The following is a 19,431-nucleotide window of genomic DNA, read 5'->3' as shown; positions in this document are numbered from 1 at the left end:
TCTGTATTCCAGTGGCATTGTTGTGGGAGATGAGGTGAAATTTCTCCCTGCCACTGACCACAAAGAAACGCTTCTGTTTTATTCCAATTTACCCGTGCTGAAGATACTTTTTGAAAGTAATCCAGATGCTTGCTAAGTTGAAAAATATCTTCTTGAGATCTTATTACGACCGTAACATCATCAGCATAGGCAATAAGACGAACTGTAGTAGTTTCACATACATTTGGATTGAGGACTGAGATACCTTGCAACTTTTCCCTCAGAACAATTAATAATGGTTCTATAGATATTACATATAATAGTCCTGAGAGGCTGCATCCTTGCCTTATGCCTCTGCTCACAGGAAAGGGTCTTGTTAAAATGCCATTTATCTTCAGCATGCTGTAAACATCTGTATAAAGTATCTTAATCCATGAGATGAACTGTTCTCCAAATCCAAAAGCTGATAAGGCATTAAAAAGATAACCATGGTCGACTCTGTCGAATGCCTTTTCCTGGTCAAGTGACAAAAGGCCTACATCAAGTCTATATATCTCAGTAAAATGCAATAAATCACGCACAAGAAAAAGGTTATCAAAAATAGAACGTTTTAAAATACAATAAGACTGGTCTTCATGAATTATAGAAGCCATAACCTTCTTCAAGCGATTTGTTAGTGCCTTTGAAAGTATCTTATAGTCTATCCCTAAAAGGGATATGGGACGCCAGTTCTTCAAGGCTCCTAAATCTCCTTTCTTTGGCAATAACGTTATAACAGCTCTTCTACAACTGAGAGGAAGAGTTTTTGATTTTTCACATTCAAGAAAAACATCATATAAATCTGGTCCAATCAGTGACCACGAAGCCTTATAAAATTCAGAGGTCAGTCCATCCAATCCTGGAGATCGTCCTGCAGACTGTTGTTTAACAGCCGCACTCAACTCTTCAAAAGAAAGTGGCTTTTCTAATTGTATCTTCTCTTCTTCACTCAATTTTGGAATTTCACCAAGAAAAAAATCCATTGCTTCAGAATCACAGGATTGAGCACTATAAAGTTCTTCATAAAAAGACAAAGCTTGCGAAAACATTTCTCTCTTTTCTGTTGTCTCTCTTCCATCAGGTAGTTTAAGATGATTAATTAATTTCTTTTCTCGAACCTTTTTTTCCAAACCGAAAAAGAATGATGTTGAACAGTCCATATTGTTGAGCTGAGTAAATCTTTTTTGTACAATTGTTCCTTGATTTCTTTCTTCATACAAATTTTTCAAAAGAAAATTATGTTGTTCAAGTAAGTCCACACTTCTTGTTCCTTCTTCATTTATGGAGCCATTCAATCTCATAATTTCTTGCTCCAGCTGTTCAATTTTCTTCTGAATTTCTTTTGTATTATTTTTTACATATTGTTGACAAAAGGACTGAATCGGAATTTTTCCAATGTCCCACCATTGACTTAGGGACTTAAACTCTGTCTTTCTCTCTCTCCAAGCTCTCCAAAAGAAAGTGAATAAATGCACAAAACTACGGTCTTGCAGCAAACGATTGTTGAAATGCCAATAGGATTTATAAGTAGTGTTTGATGTTGAGACAATGACAGAGACATAATAATGATCAGAAATTGGTGTAGGATTAATTTTACTCTCAAAGAATTTTCCTCTTCTACATTTCTGAACGTATATCCTATCTATTCTAGCCCCCGATATCATATTGGAATTCATTTTCACCCATGTATACTGCCTACATTTAGGGAACGATTCTCTCCACACATCTGTAAGCGAATGAAAAGTTATCACCTTCTTCAGAGCTTCTGCTGAATTTGGATGGGGTTCATCATGATTCCCATCAACTGTATGATCAAGGGTACAATTAAAATCTCCAGCTACAATAACTATATTATCACGAGGAATATTAGTCAAAGCATCTTGTAATTTTTTAAAAAATAAACCTCGTTCATACCCAACATTGGGAGCATATATATTAATGAATGAAAAAGACAGATTCTGCAGGATAATATCAACCCGCTGCATTCTACCAGGAATGATTTCCATCATATTGGGAGTATTCCCCTGAACACTTTCCGCTATGAGAACAGCTACCCCAGCACTTACACTGGAACCATGGCTAAGAAAAACCTGTCCCTTCCATTCACCTAGCCATTCTGCCTGGTTAAATAAATCTGTGTGTGTTTCTTGCAAGAATATCACACTAGACTTTTTAAAAGCCACAAATTTAAAAAGAGCACTTCTCTTTTCTTTATTTCGACATCCATTTAAATTTAAGGATCCAATATGTAAAGATGTCATAAAATCTTACTATAATGCAGCAAGCAAATAACATCTCCCACAGAAACCGTCGTTTACCATATCTCTATTAATTACTCTTTTGATTAATCAACTTCTTTACTTTGGTAATTATTTTTTTGAGACGATATCGTTTTTGTCTACTAAACTCATCGACTGTTGCATTCATCATTACATCTCTACAAGACACTAAAAATCTTTTCAAATCTGGAAAAAACTGTTCGAGTTGTGGATTCCGTACACCTTTAGTCTCATCAAGGAAAACACCAATCTCTCTAGCAGAGTAGAGTTTTACTTCACAGTCACTCAGTTCTGATATCTCTATTTGAGAATCATTTTCTCCCATTTCAAAACAACTCCCTATACTCTCACATTCATTTTCTGAATCACAATCAGACCTGTTGACACCGGAGCTATCTACAAATGGCTGACTGCAATTTTCATTCACTGCTTCATCGGATTTATTCTCACTTTTTTCATTCTCCTCTACATACTCCATATCTGGATCTTCATCTTCTCTATCTTTAGATTGAGGATGTACTTTTTGTGGTTCTACTTTTGCGTTCTGTTTTTCCACCACATTAGGGCATGCAGCACCATCTAATGGTTGATCAACTCCAATATTTACATTATTTGTCTCGCTAGTACTCTCATTACCCGCTAGCGTTACATTCTTCTCGACTTGTTCATCAATCACTTCGTGAACGGCAGTACTATTCTCTTTAACATTGTTTTTATGAATTGTTTGTGAAGCTGCCGCATCACTAACCATGCCTTGTTTGCTGGGACATGTCTGTTTAAGATGTCCGTGTTCACCACACAAAAAACAGCGCATATCTGAACTAATAAAGATTGTATAATCTTTACCCTCTACAGCAATTTTTAGTACCAGATCGAGCGGTTCATTTTGCGTATTCAGTATCATGTACGTGAAACGTCGAAAAGACATGACATGTTTGATGCTTGGATTTTTAAGTCCCAATGGAATCATCTTAATCGGAGCAGTAAATTTTCCATACCGTTCGAGAATTCCTTTCAACGTTTCTTCTTTTATGAACGGGGGTACATTATAAAGTACAACTTTCTTGGAAGGATTCGACAAAGGCAATACTGGTAAAAAGATCTCATTAACAACAAGTCCCTTCTCTAGCAGTTCATCAACCATTGAAACTTCGTTGAGAAATATAACAAGTGCTCTATTCATCCTTGAGGCAGATTTAATATTTAAACCACCGACCTGTTCGCTGATCGCAATCAGTACGTCCTTAATTGAAATGGAGTCATCCGGCATGCACTTGCATCCGTGGTCAAGAGTCAAACGTGAAAAATCACTGCGTAACTCCATGCCTGCGCGCAATTTTTGCACTGACCGTAGTCAGTGCTCAAAAATTAAACTCACAAAACCTTACTTTACACAGTTCCTGATAATAAGAAGCGGAAAAAAAAGAGAAACGCCGAAGACAAACACATCCTAGGCCAAAACGCTCTCACCGCTACCCACAATCCTCAGAGAGAGAGAGAGAGAGAGAGAGAGAGACTATAAATAAATCTATAAATCTCTTTATTTATAAACAGTACAAAACATCAAAATCTAAGAATACAGTTAAAAAAGAGGAGGGTAAAATTAGAAAAAAAGAAAACAAAAAAGGAAAACAAAACAAAAAAAAAAATTAAAAAATATGCACACCTCTTAAGAAAAAGTTTTTAAAAAACATCCATCACTTTAAACATTAATTTGTAAACAACCATCAGGGTCAATTTCACAGACACATTGATTTATGCACCATTTAAGACTGAAAGTTTCCAAGTCATCAACAAGCTTGTAATAGGCATACTCGATATTGATACAAGATTTCAGTAATCCCCTAAAAACCGAGATAACATCAGTTGATCCTGTGCTAAGTAATTTCCTTTTGCGCGACACCCAAATTGCCATTTTTGCCTGGCCGAACAAGAAATTTATTAAAACATGAACTAGCATACTGCTCCTTTTGTACTTGGGACAATAGATAAAACACATAGGCGTAAAAACTTCCCCCAAAGACTGACAGTACTCTTCTAATAGATAAAACAGCAGTTCTCAATAGGGGACTTGTACAGGGTCCTCCAGCAGCCTTTAGGGGAGGCACCCATTCCAAAAATCTCTTGCCACTTAGACTCCTTCACGTTTTCAAGAGTGTGAAAATGTGTCACCTTAACACACAACACAAACAGCTCAGTTCAGGGGTTCTAAAAGAGAGCAATTTGCCCTCCGTTTCCTGCCATTCTCCAGTATCAAACAAGAGAGTAATCTCTGGGAAGGGAGGACTGTCCACATCAGATGTTTCCAAAGAGAGTCTAAAATCTGAAGGTAAAGACTCACGTATTTGAGTTAACAGCTTCTCTGCCACTCAAACTGACCTCATGCCCAGTTTTAGGGCTAAGGTTTCCGCAGATATCCACCCTCTCTCAGTAATTAAATGTCCAACTTTAGTGATCTTAGCAGACCACAAGGCTTTGATGAGGGATTCTGACCTAAGGATATCTAGGTCCATGGTAGAATTAAAAAGCAGTGGTTCCTCCCTTAGCCAAAGTCTCTGTACGCTATTAAAATCTCTGGAAATCTTGAAAGGCGACCATGCTCTCAACAATGTCCTGTAGAAAGGCGTTATTCCAGTCAGATTCAACTTGTTAGTGTCCATGAGAAACAGGTGACGGTCTAATCCCATATTACCAGCTCTCCTCAGAAGGGCACAGGCTTCTTCAGCCCAGGATACATCCTCCCCGTATAGAAGTCTCTGCGCAGTCTGAAGGCTTTAATTCTGGAATTAATGTCGACAAGTCCAAGTCCATTTCCAGTGAGACAACCTCGCACACACTTTCTCCACTAGCCCCACCCAGTTTTGTCTCCTATAGTCTCCTGTGCCTAAAAACACCCCAAGGTATTTAAAACCCGTTTTACCCCACTGCAAACCACCTGGAAGTAAAGGACCTTGGCCAAGCTGACCACACCATAGAGCATTGCTTTTCCCCCAATTTACCTTGGCTGAGGAGGCTTTACCATAACACAGCAAAGCCTCTTCTAGGAGAAGAACATCATTTTGATTTCTGATTAAAACTGTGACATCGTCAGCATAAGCTGAAAGCTTAATAGATTCTTGAACCTCTAGTTCATTAACCCTTAAACCTGTTAGTTGCCTTCTAAACTTGCACAGCAGAGGCTCTATAACTATGCTGTAAAGTTGATCAGACAGGGGGCAACCCTGTCTAATACCTCTGTTAACTTTAACAGGGACACTAAGGCCACCAGCAATTTTTATCATACAAGTAGCATCATTGTACAGCAATCTAATTATAGAAATAAACTTGTCTCCGAAACCAAAAGCCTTAAAAGTTTCAAAAAGAAAAGCATGATCAACACGGTCAAAAGCCTTTTCTTGATCTAATGATAAAAAACCAAGGTTAATGTTATTATTAAAAGTACTAAATGTAAATTATCTAAAATACATCTCTCTTTTACACAGTAAGACTGGTCTTTATGAATGATTGCATGCAATACGTTATATAGTCTGTTCGCCAAACATTTTGACAAAACTTTATATTCAAAACACAACATTTCAATGGGCCTCCAATTTTTTAAGAGGGTTAGATCCCTTTTTTTTGGGTAACTGTGTTAAAACAGCCCACTGACAACTTAAAGGAAGAGACTTTTCACCAATACATTTTTTGAGTACCTCAAAGTAGTCAGGTCCTATTAAAGACCAAAACTTCTTATAAAATACGGCAGATAAGCCATCCAGCCCTGGTACCTTCCCTGAAGAAAGACCCTTTACAGCAGCAGTGACTTCCTCAAATGTTAAATCTGTCTCCAAGAGATTTTTTTGTTTTGAAGTTAGAACAGGGAGGTCCTGTAACAGTTCATCCTTAGATTGTTCATCTATGGCTTCAGCAGCAAAAAGATCAAAATAAAAGTCAACAGCAAGTCTGGGCATTGTCACAGGATCTGAAGTTTTTTGTCCAACATTGTCTTTTAAACAGTACATTTGTTTCTCCTGTCCTGCTTTACGCTCCAAGTTAAAAAAGAAAGAGGTTGGGCCATCCATGTCCTTTTTGTTCAAGAAACAGCTCCTTACAAGAGCCCCTTTAACTTTTTTCATTTAAAATGGAGCTGAGCTGGTTCTTTTTTTCAGTCCAAAGTTCATGCAATTGTCCTGTATCATTTACAAACATACTTACATACATTTTCAATATCAAGTATTTCCTTTTCCAGCAGCTCTACTGTATTTTTTAAAACCAGGGAGGAAAGGCCTTTGTACTGTTGGCAATAAGTGCACTTTACCAATTTCCCACCATTGAGTAATACTTTCATAAAGGCACGTCTCACCTTTCCAAGTTTCCCAAAAAGACTTAAAATTTTCACAAAAACATTTATCTTCCAACAGTTTATTATTAAAATGCCAGTAGTAACTCGTATGGGTTCTATTCACCAAGACACAGGAAAAATAGCTGCATTGAACACTCTATTTCTCATGTTTTGTGATGTATAAAACCTATCCAAATGTGTACTGCTTTACCTGTGAATGTAAATTTTAAAGTGCTTTTGTTAGAGATAAAATATATTTAGCTTTGACACAGTAGTAACCTGTAGAAAAAAATAATGTGGGGTGATGGCTGTCCATTCTTTCATTACCATCAATATGTGGAGCACAACACTCAGTCCACTTTAAAATGTTAACAATCACAATGTATTTCATACACCTGTCACAGAATTAGCTTGAGGGAATTCTGCAAATGAAATTCATCATGACATTCTGAAAAGGAAGAGTTAGATGTGTGCTGCGCAGGTGTGGCACTGCCACAACAATAAACCAGGACAGGATTTAACCCAAATTCATCCATGGCCATTATTCCATTGGACATTATCCAATTTGTGTGCCCACTTCAAAAATTTGGTTACTGCTGTTTATGGCATTTGGTTTGCCTAGGTGCACCATCACTCACACACACTTTCACAGTTTTTCACACCCCCATTTCCTGGCCAGAAAATCATCTATTTTGTCACTGTATCTGCAGACAGTGAACTGAATAGGGAATGTATATGGCTATGGGTGAAATATCACCAAGTCCAATTGAATAAAACCACTTTGATTTTGACGGAAACTACTGAACAAAGACACTGTGGCATTCCCTGTGCGAAGGGTGTCTAAGCAGTTAGACTCATTAGACTCATTACTCAGATTTCTTAATATCTAATTGATCATATAATCTTTTAAACCTAGGCATGCCACATTTAGAAGAACCTATTCAAATTTCTTGAATGCAATTTTTTCATTCCTTTGTCTAATATAATTTCATTTTTATTATTAATTTGGTGTTGCTCATGAGCTGCTCTTATAAAAGTTTGGAGATCTCCATATATTCTTGGATCCATGGCCAAAGATCATGTAATCGTAATCCCTGTCAATGACAACAATTGTAATTTCATAAATTAGGAATTAGGCTATTAGTTCAATTTATCCCTAAAAATATAAATAATCCAAGATGAGGTGACCAATATTATGGCTTTACCATCGACAGTTTGTTCTAGGACACTTTGTGCCCCAATTGTAATCCACTCCTTTTTTGTTAAAAGAACTCTACACTTGCTCTCTACACTTCACAGCCTCACCGGTGATCTAATTTAAAGGAGCCATTGAATTGAAAATTGAATTTACCTTGGCATAGTTAAATAACAAGAGTTCAGTACATGGAAATGACATACAGTGAGTCTCAAACTCCATTGTTTCCTCCTTCTTATGTAAATCTCATTTGTTTAAAAGACCTCCGAAGAACAGGCGAATCTCAGCATAACACCAACTGTTACGTACAGTCGGGATCATTAATATGTACACCCCCAATATTTGCATATGGCAGTCCATGATCGTGACATTACACAAGCCAGTATTAATGTCTGGATCTGTGCACAGCTGAATCATCAGACTAGATAAGCAAGCGAGAACAACAGCGAAAAATGGCGGAAGGAGCAATAATAAATGACATGATCCATGATATCATGATATTTTAGTGATATTTGTAAATTGTCTTTCTAAATGTTTTGTTAGCATGTTGCTAATGTACTGTTAAATGTGGTTAAAGTTACCATTGTTTCTTACTGTATTCACGGAGACAAGAGCCGTTGCTATTTTCATTTTTAAACACTTGAGGTCTGTATAATTCATAAACACAACTTCATTCTTTATAAATCTCTCCAACAGTGTGTAATGTTAGCTTTAGCCATGGAGCACCATCAAACTCATTCAGAATCAAATGTAAACATCCAAATAAATACCATACTTGCGTAATTAGACATTTTACATGATGAACACTTTGTAAAGATCAATTTTGAGGGTTATATTAGATGTGTGAACTATGTTTACGCACTGTTTAAAGCAAGCGTGAGCTCCGTGGGCAGGGAGTGTGAGCATTTAAAGGGGCCGCAGCCTAAATCGGCTCATATTTAATGATGCCCCAAAATAGGCAGTTAAAAAAATTTATTTTAAAAAATCTATGAGGTATTTTGAGCTGAAAACTTCACAGACACATTCAGGGGACACTTTAGACCTATATTACATCTTTTAAAAAGATGTTCCATGGCACCTTTAACATTTTACCCTGGATTTTATGAAATATCTCCTAACTAGACTAAGTCCAGCCCAAAGTTTTAACTGATTTATGAATAAGATCAAACACTTAGCTTCATTTAAGGTTGGACTTGTGCCTATCAAAAGATAGCAGTGTTGTTAGTTTGTTAGTTTGTAAATCAAAGCATAAAGAACTGCTATAAGACCAGAAAATAACCAAGCTACAAATTAATGTGACAAATCAAAATTTTAGGCGGTCTCTATAGTGCTCATTAAATATGCAGTACCTGCACACAAGGGAAGGGATTGCTTGATCATCAGTCAGTTGAATGTTTTAATTTTCTCAGATTCATCGGGTAGTTCTGAGATTTCTGTAGGACTGCTTCTCTGCAGCACTGGACCTTCTGAAAGAGTCCTTTAGTTTCTCATGTCTCTCTCTTCATCCAGTGAACTTTGTCAGTCTATGATAAGGATCTGATGAGAGCACTGGTGGTCTGGAGGATGCAATTGTGTCTCTGTCTCTCTTCTCAGGGAAGCTTGTTGCATTGTCGTTTCTCCAAGTCGGCTGGAAATGAAATAAATGAAATGGCCCCTGAAATACAGTATCAGTTTTCTCTTTCAATGGTGGAGCTGACGGTCCATCCAGCCATGTGCTGTCTTCTCTCTCCCTCATTAAGTGCACACAGCATAGTTGTTCTTTATTTTGGCAACATCCCAGAAGCCATGGTCTGCTTTCTAAAAAATGAACACTCAAGAGAGAGCCACATGTAAATTCCAACCACAATTGTATATGAGCAATCTGATTTGCTTTTCAATCACCTCTTTCAAATGTCTCTTAACATTATCATCTGGTAGCGGCCCCTTATATTTATTTTAATAAAACAAGTTCTTCTTTGCAAAAAAAGCAAGCAATTTCTTCTTTGCAGAATGCAGAAAAGAGCAATAAGCTACTCTGAAATATATCTTGAGATAAACAAGTAAATAATCCTCACAAATGCATCAGCCTAATGCATTCTTTATCAGTATTCTGTTATAAAGTCAGACTTCAATCTCAGTCTAGTAATACTAAATATATGTTGGCGACCGTCAAAAATATTTTTTCTTTATGTTGAGCTCAAAACATCTAATTAAATTAGTCACCCAATCTTGATCTCATTCAATCATTCAAATGCAGAAGTTATTCTTCAAATAACAAAATCTTAAAATCTCTGCCATAGATCAAATTTCATACAGTCTCCCAGGGATAACGAGTACAAATACAGATGTCTTTAAATAACAGGATTATACTATATCTTTTATATTAATTTAATATTGTCCTATTTATTTGTTTCTCTATTTAACTCTTGAGGTTATTTAATTTAAAGTATGGTATTTAACTTATATCTAAGACAAAATCTAATAAGTCTATTCAGCCAAATTATCTAAATACAATTGCACATATCTGCACTATCCACCATTGTCAAATATCTAATCAACAGAATTTTGATATTTGACTCCTAATTCACCATGGATTTCAAATACAACTGCTTTTAAGATCAGCAGCCCATCAATCTAACACAGGAGGGACAGAACATGATCTGCTTCATAACTTCACTGAATCAAAGTGAACTTGAATTCTTATTTATAGCTCTAATGTTCTGTCTCCTGTCCAGATCAATTTTTTTAGGCAAATTTAAAAAAAATTATTTATCAGTTCAAGTTAATGCCTGCAAGGACTTCACAGTACCATTTATTTAAAATCATTCAAAATTCATTCAATCGTGAAAAAGGACAGAGATATCCTAAGGAATAGGAAAACCAGAAAAAAAAATCTCTTCACACATATAATCATCTATTCCTTCTTCCCACGCTCAAAAATCGTGAGGATAACACCAATGACAAAAAGGTTGATCAATCCTCTTTTTGTCCTTCCCGTATTTATTCAAATATGAGAATAACCAACTTTTACCAAATATGGCAAAAATCGCGGCACAAAAATTTAAGGATAAATTTCTCAACAGACAGTAAGATGCACTTAAGCATTTTATTTCTTACCTGTCTGGAGAATCCCGGACGAGCCCCCAAATTGCAAGGTTATTTAATCTTACATTTATGTTCCCGATTCGTGCCTCATTCTCAGTTTGTCTTTTTTACTCATTGAATGCATAGGCCTATGGGAAAGAGTCATGAACATGAAACTAATCCGTTCACAAAACCTCCTCTCAGACTTACTTCAGTACAAGGCTTTTATACATTGTCAGGGGGTGGTGTAAATATTGTCAAATGAGAATATACTTTCATGATATAGGAATGTGGTACATATAAAAAACAAGTCTAAATATGGTCAACATCTGGTCCAGTGCCCCTGCCTGCCTTGGGCTTCAGTAAGGCCTAAAAAGCAGGGGCCTTTCTTGGCTGCTTTACAAGAAACACACACACATATACATTGTGTACATTAAAACCAGATGTGTGACAAAAACATAACAACTATTCTCCATTCTACCCTTGCATCCGCGAAGAGGATGAAAAAACGGGGAAACAGAGAAAGAAAAGTCAGGTTGATAAGAATATCTATCAATACTGTTCTCTTCTAGCACAATTGGGAATGCCTCCACAGGAAATGGTGTCTGAAACACTATCAAATCACGACAACCGTATTGGCCAGTCACAGCCTATGACGCCATTACTCGTGCGATTCGAACACACATAAGTGGCGCCTAGAGAACAAGTAATTTTCTTTTCATCTTCAGGGACTGTTTAGTGTTTTGTTTGAAATGCTGTTCAAGGTAAGAATGGCTTTTATAAGCAGATGTTTCAAGTGGTGTGTACATCCGTTTCATAGATACTTGTTACTTGATGACACATGACTTGTGTCCTTTGTTAGAACATGCATGTTCAGTGTTCAGTTGTTTCCCACAGAGGAAGCTCCATTCTTGTTTGTCTCTCTTCTTGAGGGAAGAGGAACAATGTTTTTGTGCTCGATGCGCATGTTTTTGTGCTCGATGCGCATAAAAAGGGTTTATAGGTGTTTATTTCGTATGGTTCAGCAGCTGACGAGAGTGATGTGCTGACTGGGGATGCATTGTCTCTTGCATCAATATCAGCAGACTGTGCTCTTTATACGTTCGAGTGTTGTGTGGATTTGTGTTCAAGCTTTTGACACTTAGTCACATTACTTGTACATAGTTTGTTTGGGTGAGGAGCATGCACGTTCAGTTTTTGAGAAAGCTGTTTACTCGCACTGTGAGTGTTTTCCAGTCGCATGTTATTTATCTGCACCTGCGTATATGAGCCTTTCTTTCCCTTTTTGATCTCCACTCTGAGATCGACAGGTTTTTTTTGTATCCATCAACATCAGCATGTAATTTATGCAGATGTCGGGGGTTTGCGTGAGCTTTGATATGTGTCGATGTCCCCGTCAGACGAGATGCTATCCCGTCAGCTGGAGAGGCATTGATGTTGAAAGCTCTGGTCCTGCCTATATATGGATATATAGGCAGGCAGCAGATTATGTGCTGATTATGTGCTGTGCTCCAGATAGATCATGACTGTAGGTGTTGGCCCTCTCTGGGCCACCTTTACATTACCCTGTTTTAAGTAAGCTGGCTTCCTCTTGTTTGAGAGTCTCTATTCGTAGCCACTGCTCCATTGAGCTCCAGGTGGTGAGATCACCTGTGTGTTGTGAGCCGGCCTTCCTTTATTTTGTGCTGCACCGATATCCGGCCTAAGCTAGTACTTTAGGAATATGTCTTTTAGAAAGAGGCGGTTCTGCTATAGCTTTTCTGCCTCCTAGCATGCCATAGCTTGGTGTAGGCTACTCCTAGGAGAGCCTCTCCAGCTTAGGACTGGCAGCTAGTGACACTAGTACACCTACTCTCATTGTGAGAGTCATCCCTGGTCGGGGCCCACCTTCTGCATTAGGCTATTAATGCGAGTAGCAGGCTTTATGGCCTCTTCAGTTTGTTCTTGTCTAGGAGCAAGAGTTTTTACTCAGGCTTTCACCCTTGAGCCCTTTCTCTGGTTTAGCTTATTTTACTCCCAGAGCTCCCTAACTGAGGCCTCCTCGTAAGCCTGATCACATAGATTTGTACTCATCTTGTTTTAAGGGTAGAAAGCAATATGCTGAGTACACGGCTCATGATAGCAATGCAAATGAGTATTACAAGCCCGCAATACCTCTAGTGGCTGTTTCTGCTTGAGTTAGATTTGCTACCAAATAGTTGGCCGTACTTGGGTCTCCTTGAGAGTGATCCTCCGGGTTGAGCTAGGTTCCTGAATGTCCTAGTTCCCTAGACTTGAGCAGATGGTTATCAGGTAGCTCAGGCTCCAGTGGAGCCTCCCTGAATTTTAGATCTGCTACCAAGTAGTTGGCCCTTGAGTGGGTCATCTTGAAGGCGATCCTCTGAGTCGAGTAAGTCTTTAGCACTTTCAACTAAGTTAATATCCTGACTCCGTAGAGTTATATCAGAGTGTAGATACTTAGTCTATCCCTGATACTTACTACTGGTCTAGTTGGTAATCCCCTCACATTGAGGTTCATTCTTTAGGGTACAGCGCTCCCGAGGTCTGGTCGGAAGGTCAAAGGTCTCTTGTGAGACCTCCCTGGTAGATCAGTATTTTAGGCTGTTGGTACTCCACTCTCTTGTGTGCATTCTCATATAGAGGACCTCGCCCCTGAGGTGGACTTAGAGGTTTAAGAGATTTTTTTAGTAAGAACTCCCTTGGTAGAACATCTCCTGTTGTAGCTGGAGGTAGGACTCTCTTTAGGCAACCCTTTGTAGAGTACTCAGCCTCCAGTGTGCTTTGTTCAAATTTTCCTTAAAGGTCCAATGACATGCTACTTTTTGGATGCTTTTATATAGGCATAAGTGGTCCCTAGTACTGTATCTGAAGTCTCTTTCCCGAAATTCAGCCTTGGTGCAGAATTTCAGCCACTACAAGCCAGTCCCACAAAGAGCTTTCCTCAGGACGTGCCATTTCTGGGTCTGTAGCTTTAAATGCTAATGAGGAGGAGAGAGGTGAGGCGAGGTGAGGCAAGGTGGAGGGTGGGCATGACCTTAACCAGCTTGCAGCCACAGTACCATGCGCTAATGTTGACAGTGGATGTATTGCAATGGCTTGTATACACGCAGTCGTTCAAGCTTTCAGTTTGATCCAGAATTTGATCCAGATGAAGAAGTTGCAACTCAGCAGGACGTCTCCGAATGGTTAGTTTAAAACATTGTGTCTGGATATAGATCTAAATATAGTGCTGTTGATCTAAATGTAATGCAGCACTTTTATTAACACTATTATTAGTTAACCTTGAGAGCTGTAATAGTAAAAACATGCTAGAAGAGAGAGTAATTTCAAATGGAAAGATGTCAGCCAATCACAGCAGTGGCCGTTTACACTGAAGTCTCACAGCAGACACACCCCTTAAAACATTGCATTCAAACCAGAGGGCTAAGATCAGGGTAGGAAAAATGCCTTTTATTTCTAAATTATAACAATTTTTGATGTAAAAAGCATAATAACATTATAAGTGCAGCCCACAAACATAAAACAATTAAACAACACAGTTCATGACCCCTTTAAGCAGTGCTCTGTAGATCATAGGTTGAGCAGAGTAACTCCCTTTGATTTCAAGGGTTCAAGATAGGTTACCTTTATTTATATAGCACTTTTTACAATGCAGATTGTGTCAGCTCTTGTGGCAGCTCTTATCGATTCATTCTGTAGTAAAAATCAATAATTAGTTAAATTATCTATATATCAGCACTAGGGGTGACCCTGAATAGTCGATGATTCGAATCTTCGATAGGAGGAGCCTGATTAGTAGTCATTACCCTGGGGCATGTGTCAAAAAGTGATTTATTGCTTCCGGTACCACCCCCTTCCGGACCACCCATGTCGTCCCCCCCTCCCCACATGACCTTGAGTGTCCAGCTGTGTCAACACAACCTTTGACCCCGATGTCATTGACCTATGACCTTCGGATATTAGGATGAATGTAATGTTGTTTGTGTTTGTCCATCTGGCTGTTGACCCGTGACCTTCGGATATTAGGATGAATGTAATGTTGTTTGTGTTTGTCCATCTGGATGTTGACCCGTGACCTCCGGGAGTGAATGATCGTTTGACCCGGTTGTTTGAACAGATATTTCGGGGCTGTTGCATTCCGTCACAGGGGCTTTTGTATGTGGACATCCTCTTCGTCTCAATGAGAAAAATAATATTTTACCAATAGGGTCAATGCAATATACGCACTCTCTCTCTCTCTCTCTCTCTCTCTCTCTCTTTCTCTCTCGTTACACACGTAATACAGATCTATTTAAAATAAATGAAATATATTTATATAATATATTAAACTGAATAATGAACAACATTGGAACAATCCAAACCCTCTCCCATTCTCTCTCTGTCTTTCCAAGTGAGCAGCTCACACCCAGCCAGGCAGTGACAACAATGGTCCATGCTGCATTCTATGGGACACTTAGTCTGTTACCTTTTCCAGAGAAACTGTTCAAAATGTTTAAATATGTTCTTAAAAATCTTTAAAGTTTTAATAAATCTTCCTATAAGGGTGATGCTTAAAATAAATCTCTGTATGTTTAAAAATGAGCTAGGAATATTGAGTGATTTGATTTAAAATGATTCCAGATATAAAGTCTCTATGTGATGGACATACCCTATTAGGGATGAACATTAGGGATGAGATTTACACACATTACACTGAATAATAATAATCAAACATCTTACTAAATAATATAGCTTTAGCTAGATGAAAATATAAAAAATATCTTACACATCTTACTAAATAATAATATAGTTTTAGCTGGATGAAAATAATAATATCTTACATTTCCAGGGATCAGGAAATGTAATTCCTTTAAACATCATGAAGTTTTAATACTTATAATCCGCCTCTCTCTCTCTCTCTCTCTCTCTCTCTCTCTCTCTCTCTCTCTCGCTCTCTCTCACACACACACACACACACACACACACACACACACACACACACACGCACACACACGCACACACACACACACACATCGTTCCAATAGACCGCCTCATATTCATCCCAATACAATGGTTGTCTGTTCAAGGATGCCGAAAATGTTTATGGCTTTTTAGAACAATAATCCCAATACAATTAGTGACTGTTTAAGGATGCCCAAAATGTTTATGGCTTTTTAGAACAATAATCCCAATACAATGGTTGTCTGTTTAAGGATGCCGAGAATGTTTATGGTTTGTTACCACAAACATCCCAATACAATAGACAACTGTTTAACACCGCTGAGATATTTACATAGCGCTGTTCTCACAAGAGACGCGTGAACCCAGGTGGTCTACCAAGAGAGTTTTGCACGGACCTCTGGCGCCACCTTTTGGACACTGATGAAAAGGCCAGTCTGAGCGAAACGTAATGTTAGGTATAATCTGATCTATTTTTTAACAATATATATATATATATATATATATATATATATATATATATATATATATATATATATATATATAGGCTCTGTGATCAATCTCCCAACGGATCTGCCATTATATAAAAACAGTAAATTATAATACTATAAGCAATCACAATTATAAGTTATTTGTAATTTTTAATTTTGAATTTGGTAATATCTATCTATCTATCTATCTATCTATCTATCTTATATATATATATATATATATATATATATATATATATATATATATATATATATATATGCTTGTTTATAGTTATATGAAAAACTCTGTCAAATGTTTTCATTATTTGAGTAATTTCGCGACGCAACACGGGTCGCCCCACCCCTACAGCCCCAGCTGGGGTTAAAAGCGGGTCATCAGAGTCCGACTTTCACATCTTAATTGAAACTCTGCCAGAAGTCTTCCAGAAGCTACTTCGTTGTCCAGAAGAAAATGTCACGAGGTAAGAATATTTATTTTAATTTTGCTGTCTTGATGTGTTGAAATTGCTATCGTTCATTTTTACTTTACGAGGATGTTGCGATATAGGATTTTCAAAAAGCAATGTTTTACTTTTGTCCTCAATATAGCGTGATTGTATTTTTCTACATTACAAATATATAATGATCGAATAATTAAAACATAACTGCATGCGCAGACTTTTATTTACGGTCAATGCCGTTTTCCTGTTCCGGGTTATGCCGTTATCAACTTGGTTTTAAGTAATGATTTTTGGTTCTGATCAGTTTCTGTTACGGTTTTAGTACGATTCAAACATAAATAGTGGTGTTTGATGTGATTTTACACAAATGTTTTAAACGTAATGTAAATGTTTAATGTTTTCGGGAGTGCTATTCACTTTTTGGGCACAAGATGGAGCCATTTTGCCACCTGTTTGATTCCCAGTAGATGCAATTCTGGTTTGGATGCTAAATACAGGCATTTCTGCATGTGCTGTGTTCTTGGTATTTCTACATTTTTTAAAAGTAAACATATTATATTGTATTTTGGATTACTGTACATGCTTTAACATGATATGTAAATGTTTAATGTTTTCGGGAGTGCTATTCACTTTTGGCTACAAGATGGAGCCATTTTTGCTATTTTGCTTGTTTACCAGTAGATACAATTGTTTACATGGTATTCCCTTTTTGACCACAAGATGGAGCCATTTTGCTATTTTGCTTGTTTACCAGTAGATGCAATTCTGGTTTGGATGCTAAATACAGGCATTTCTGCATGTGCTGTGCTAGTTCTTAATAATAATAATAATATGCATAAATATGTGAAATTAGTCTGACATTGAATCAACCGTTTTAACAGGTCTATTTGCCCCGTAGGTTCAAACATCGAACTGAATGCTTTTGATTCAATTGACTTTTGTGAGTAAACATTATTATTTTTACTTTTACTTCTGTTCATGTAAATCACAAAATTACAAATGTCATCTGTCTTATTTTACAGTAACAACACCAACATTTAACATAGGCGGCGCAGACCCGGGTAAATACATGTTCTCACGTGATATGTAAATCATAAAAATTACAATTGTCATTTGTCTTATTTGCAGTATCAGACCAGGCATTTGTTGCAGAAACCTCAGACAATGGTAAATATATGCTCTCATGTGATATGGTTTTAGTAATGTTTATGTCAAATCAGCATGTAAAATTTTCATATCTATTTTGAAAGTAATTGAAATATGTGATAATATGTTTTGTTTTAATTTAGAATTAATCCAGCTAGTCACACAACAAGGCTTTATAGATCTCACACAAGAGCAAGGAGGGGCCGAAAGGCAGGACCAGGGCGCCACCCCCAGTGAGATCGTATTAAGAAATGGTACCCCGCCTATAACGCCGTCATCAAGAAACAATGACGATGTAATATCTAACGCAGACACAATACACCTTACTTCAGATGAAGATCTTCAGGGTGATGACTACGAACCACCCGCAAAGAAAAGAATCATTGGTGTCGTCACCCCTATGAGGATACATATACCCACGGTAAATGACGGTAAAGAACATTATTCATTATTTTAGGTTCATTGACTGAAATAATCCTGAAAATATAAGTATAGGTGAAAATCTTGACGTTATCTGCTATTTTTTTACAGAAAGACAAACGTCGGCGAGTGTACTAAGATGGTCTGATTCACAGCTAAATGCTTGGGACCAGGCGTCATGGGCAAGCGAAGATGACGCACCAACGAGAGGCGGCCAAACCCCGTATCCATCACAAGAAGAACCAGTAGAACAAGACCAAGAACCTGCACACGAACACACACATGAACAAGAACAAGACCAAGAAGATCAAGAAGAAGAAGGAGAAGACGGCAACGTGTCAGTGGCTTCGAGCAATAGTTCATCTCGAGGTCACCAGCGCAGTGAGCGCATTGAAGCAACGCTCAATCATACCCTTACCGAAGTGCTGGCAATACACACGCGTATGGATGGAATTGAAACCCGTTTGGATGATATTATCCGCCTTTTAAATGAGCAGATGACAATGAATGAGAGAGGGTTCGGGTGTGTACTATCTAACGGTAATGAAAATCTGAGAGAGAAAAGACTGAGGGTGGATCTTCTATGTGCAACTCACAGAGATGTACAAGAGATCAGACATTTTCACAATTGAATGTTTGTCTGTTTTATTACACTATGATTTGTATATTCTTTCACCTGTTATGAATTTTAAAATTTCCATCTGAATGTTTTTATATTTTGTAGCAAACCGTTTTGATACCATTACTGTTTTTGAACAAAATAAATATTAAAATGGCCGATGAGAAATGTTTTTGTGGAGACAAAATGCATTCCTGTCAACCAGACCATTCTCTCACAGAGCTGTTACAGCGTGAGCTTGACTTGCATACTGATAACTCTGACCAAAGGTGTGATAGATTACGACAGATGTTAAATATGTATCCAGAATCTGTAGAAATGTCTTTAAATGATGTTTCGTTACAACGTTCTTATAATTTGGATGATTTAGAAATGTTTGTAGCACAATCACACACCGTTGACCTGTGTGATCGATTACAGAGTTTATTAAATGACAACTCCATACCCAACGTACAAGATGGTGCTGGTCTAAATAATGGCTCAAAATGTAATGATCCTACA

At 37.7% G+C, this 19,431-nt stretch overlaps 2 protein-coding genes across 7 annotated transcripts in view; both read left to right on the top strand.

Annotated features, from left to right (window-relative positions):
- The window catches only part of LOC137024869 (complement C1q-like protein 4), a 65,116-nt gene that overhangs the window by 16,001 nt on the left and 29,684 nt on the right, over positions 1-19,431 (top strand). The gene's annotated exons all lie outside the window — the stretch shown is intronic.
- LOC137024272 (uncharacterized) lies at positions 4,461-19,431 on the top strand. The gene is made up of 4 exons (XM_067391615.1): positions 4,461-4,626; positions 17,874-17,912; positions 18,035-18,322; positions 18,423-19,431. The coding sequence occupies exons 1-4, from the start codon at positions 4,461-4,463 to the stop codon at positions 18,941-18,943; spliced, it is 1,014 nt and encodes a 337-aa protein (XP_067247716.1). The 3' UTR covers positions 18,944-19,431.

This window comes from Chanodichthys erythropterus, chromosome 8, assembly GCF_024489055.1.
Source record: "Chanodichthys erythropterus isolate Z2021 chromosome 8, ASM2448905v1, whole genome shotgun sequence".
In the NCBI taxonomy this organism is placed as follows: Eukaryota; Metazoa; Chordata; class Actinopteri; order Cypriniformes; family Xenocyprididae; genus Chanodichthys; species Chanodichthys erythropterus.
The sequence above is the reverse complement of the archived record's forward strand: the minus strand, read 5'-3'. Positions and strand labels throughout refer to the sequence as shown.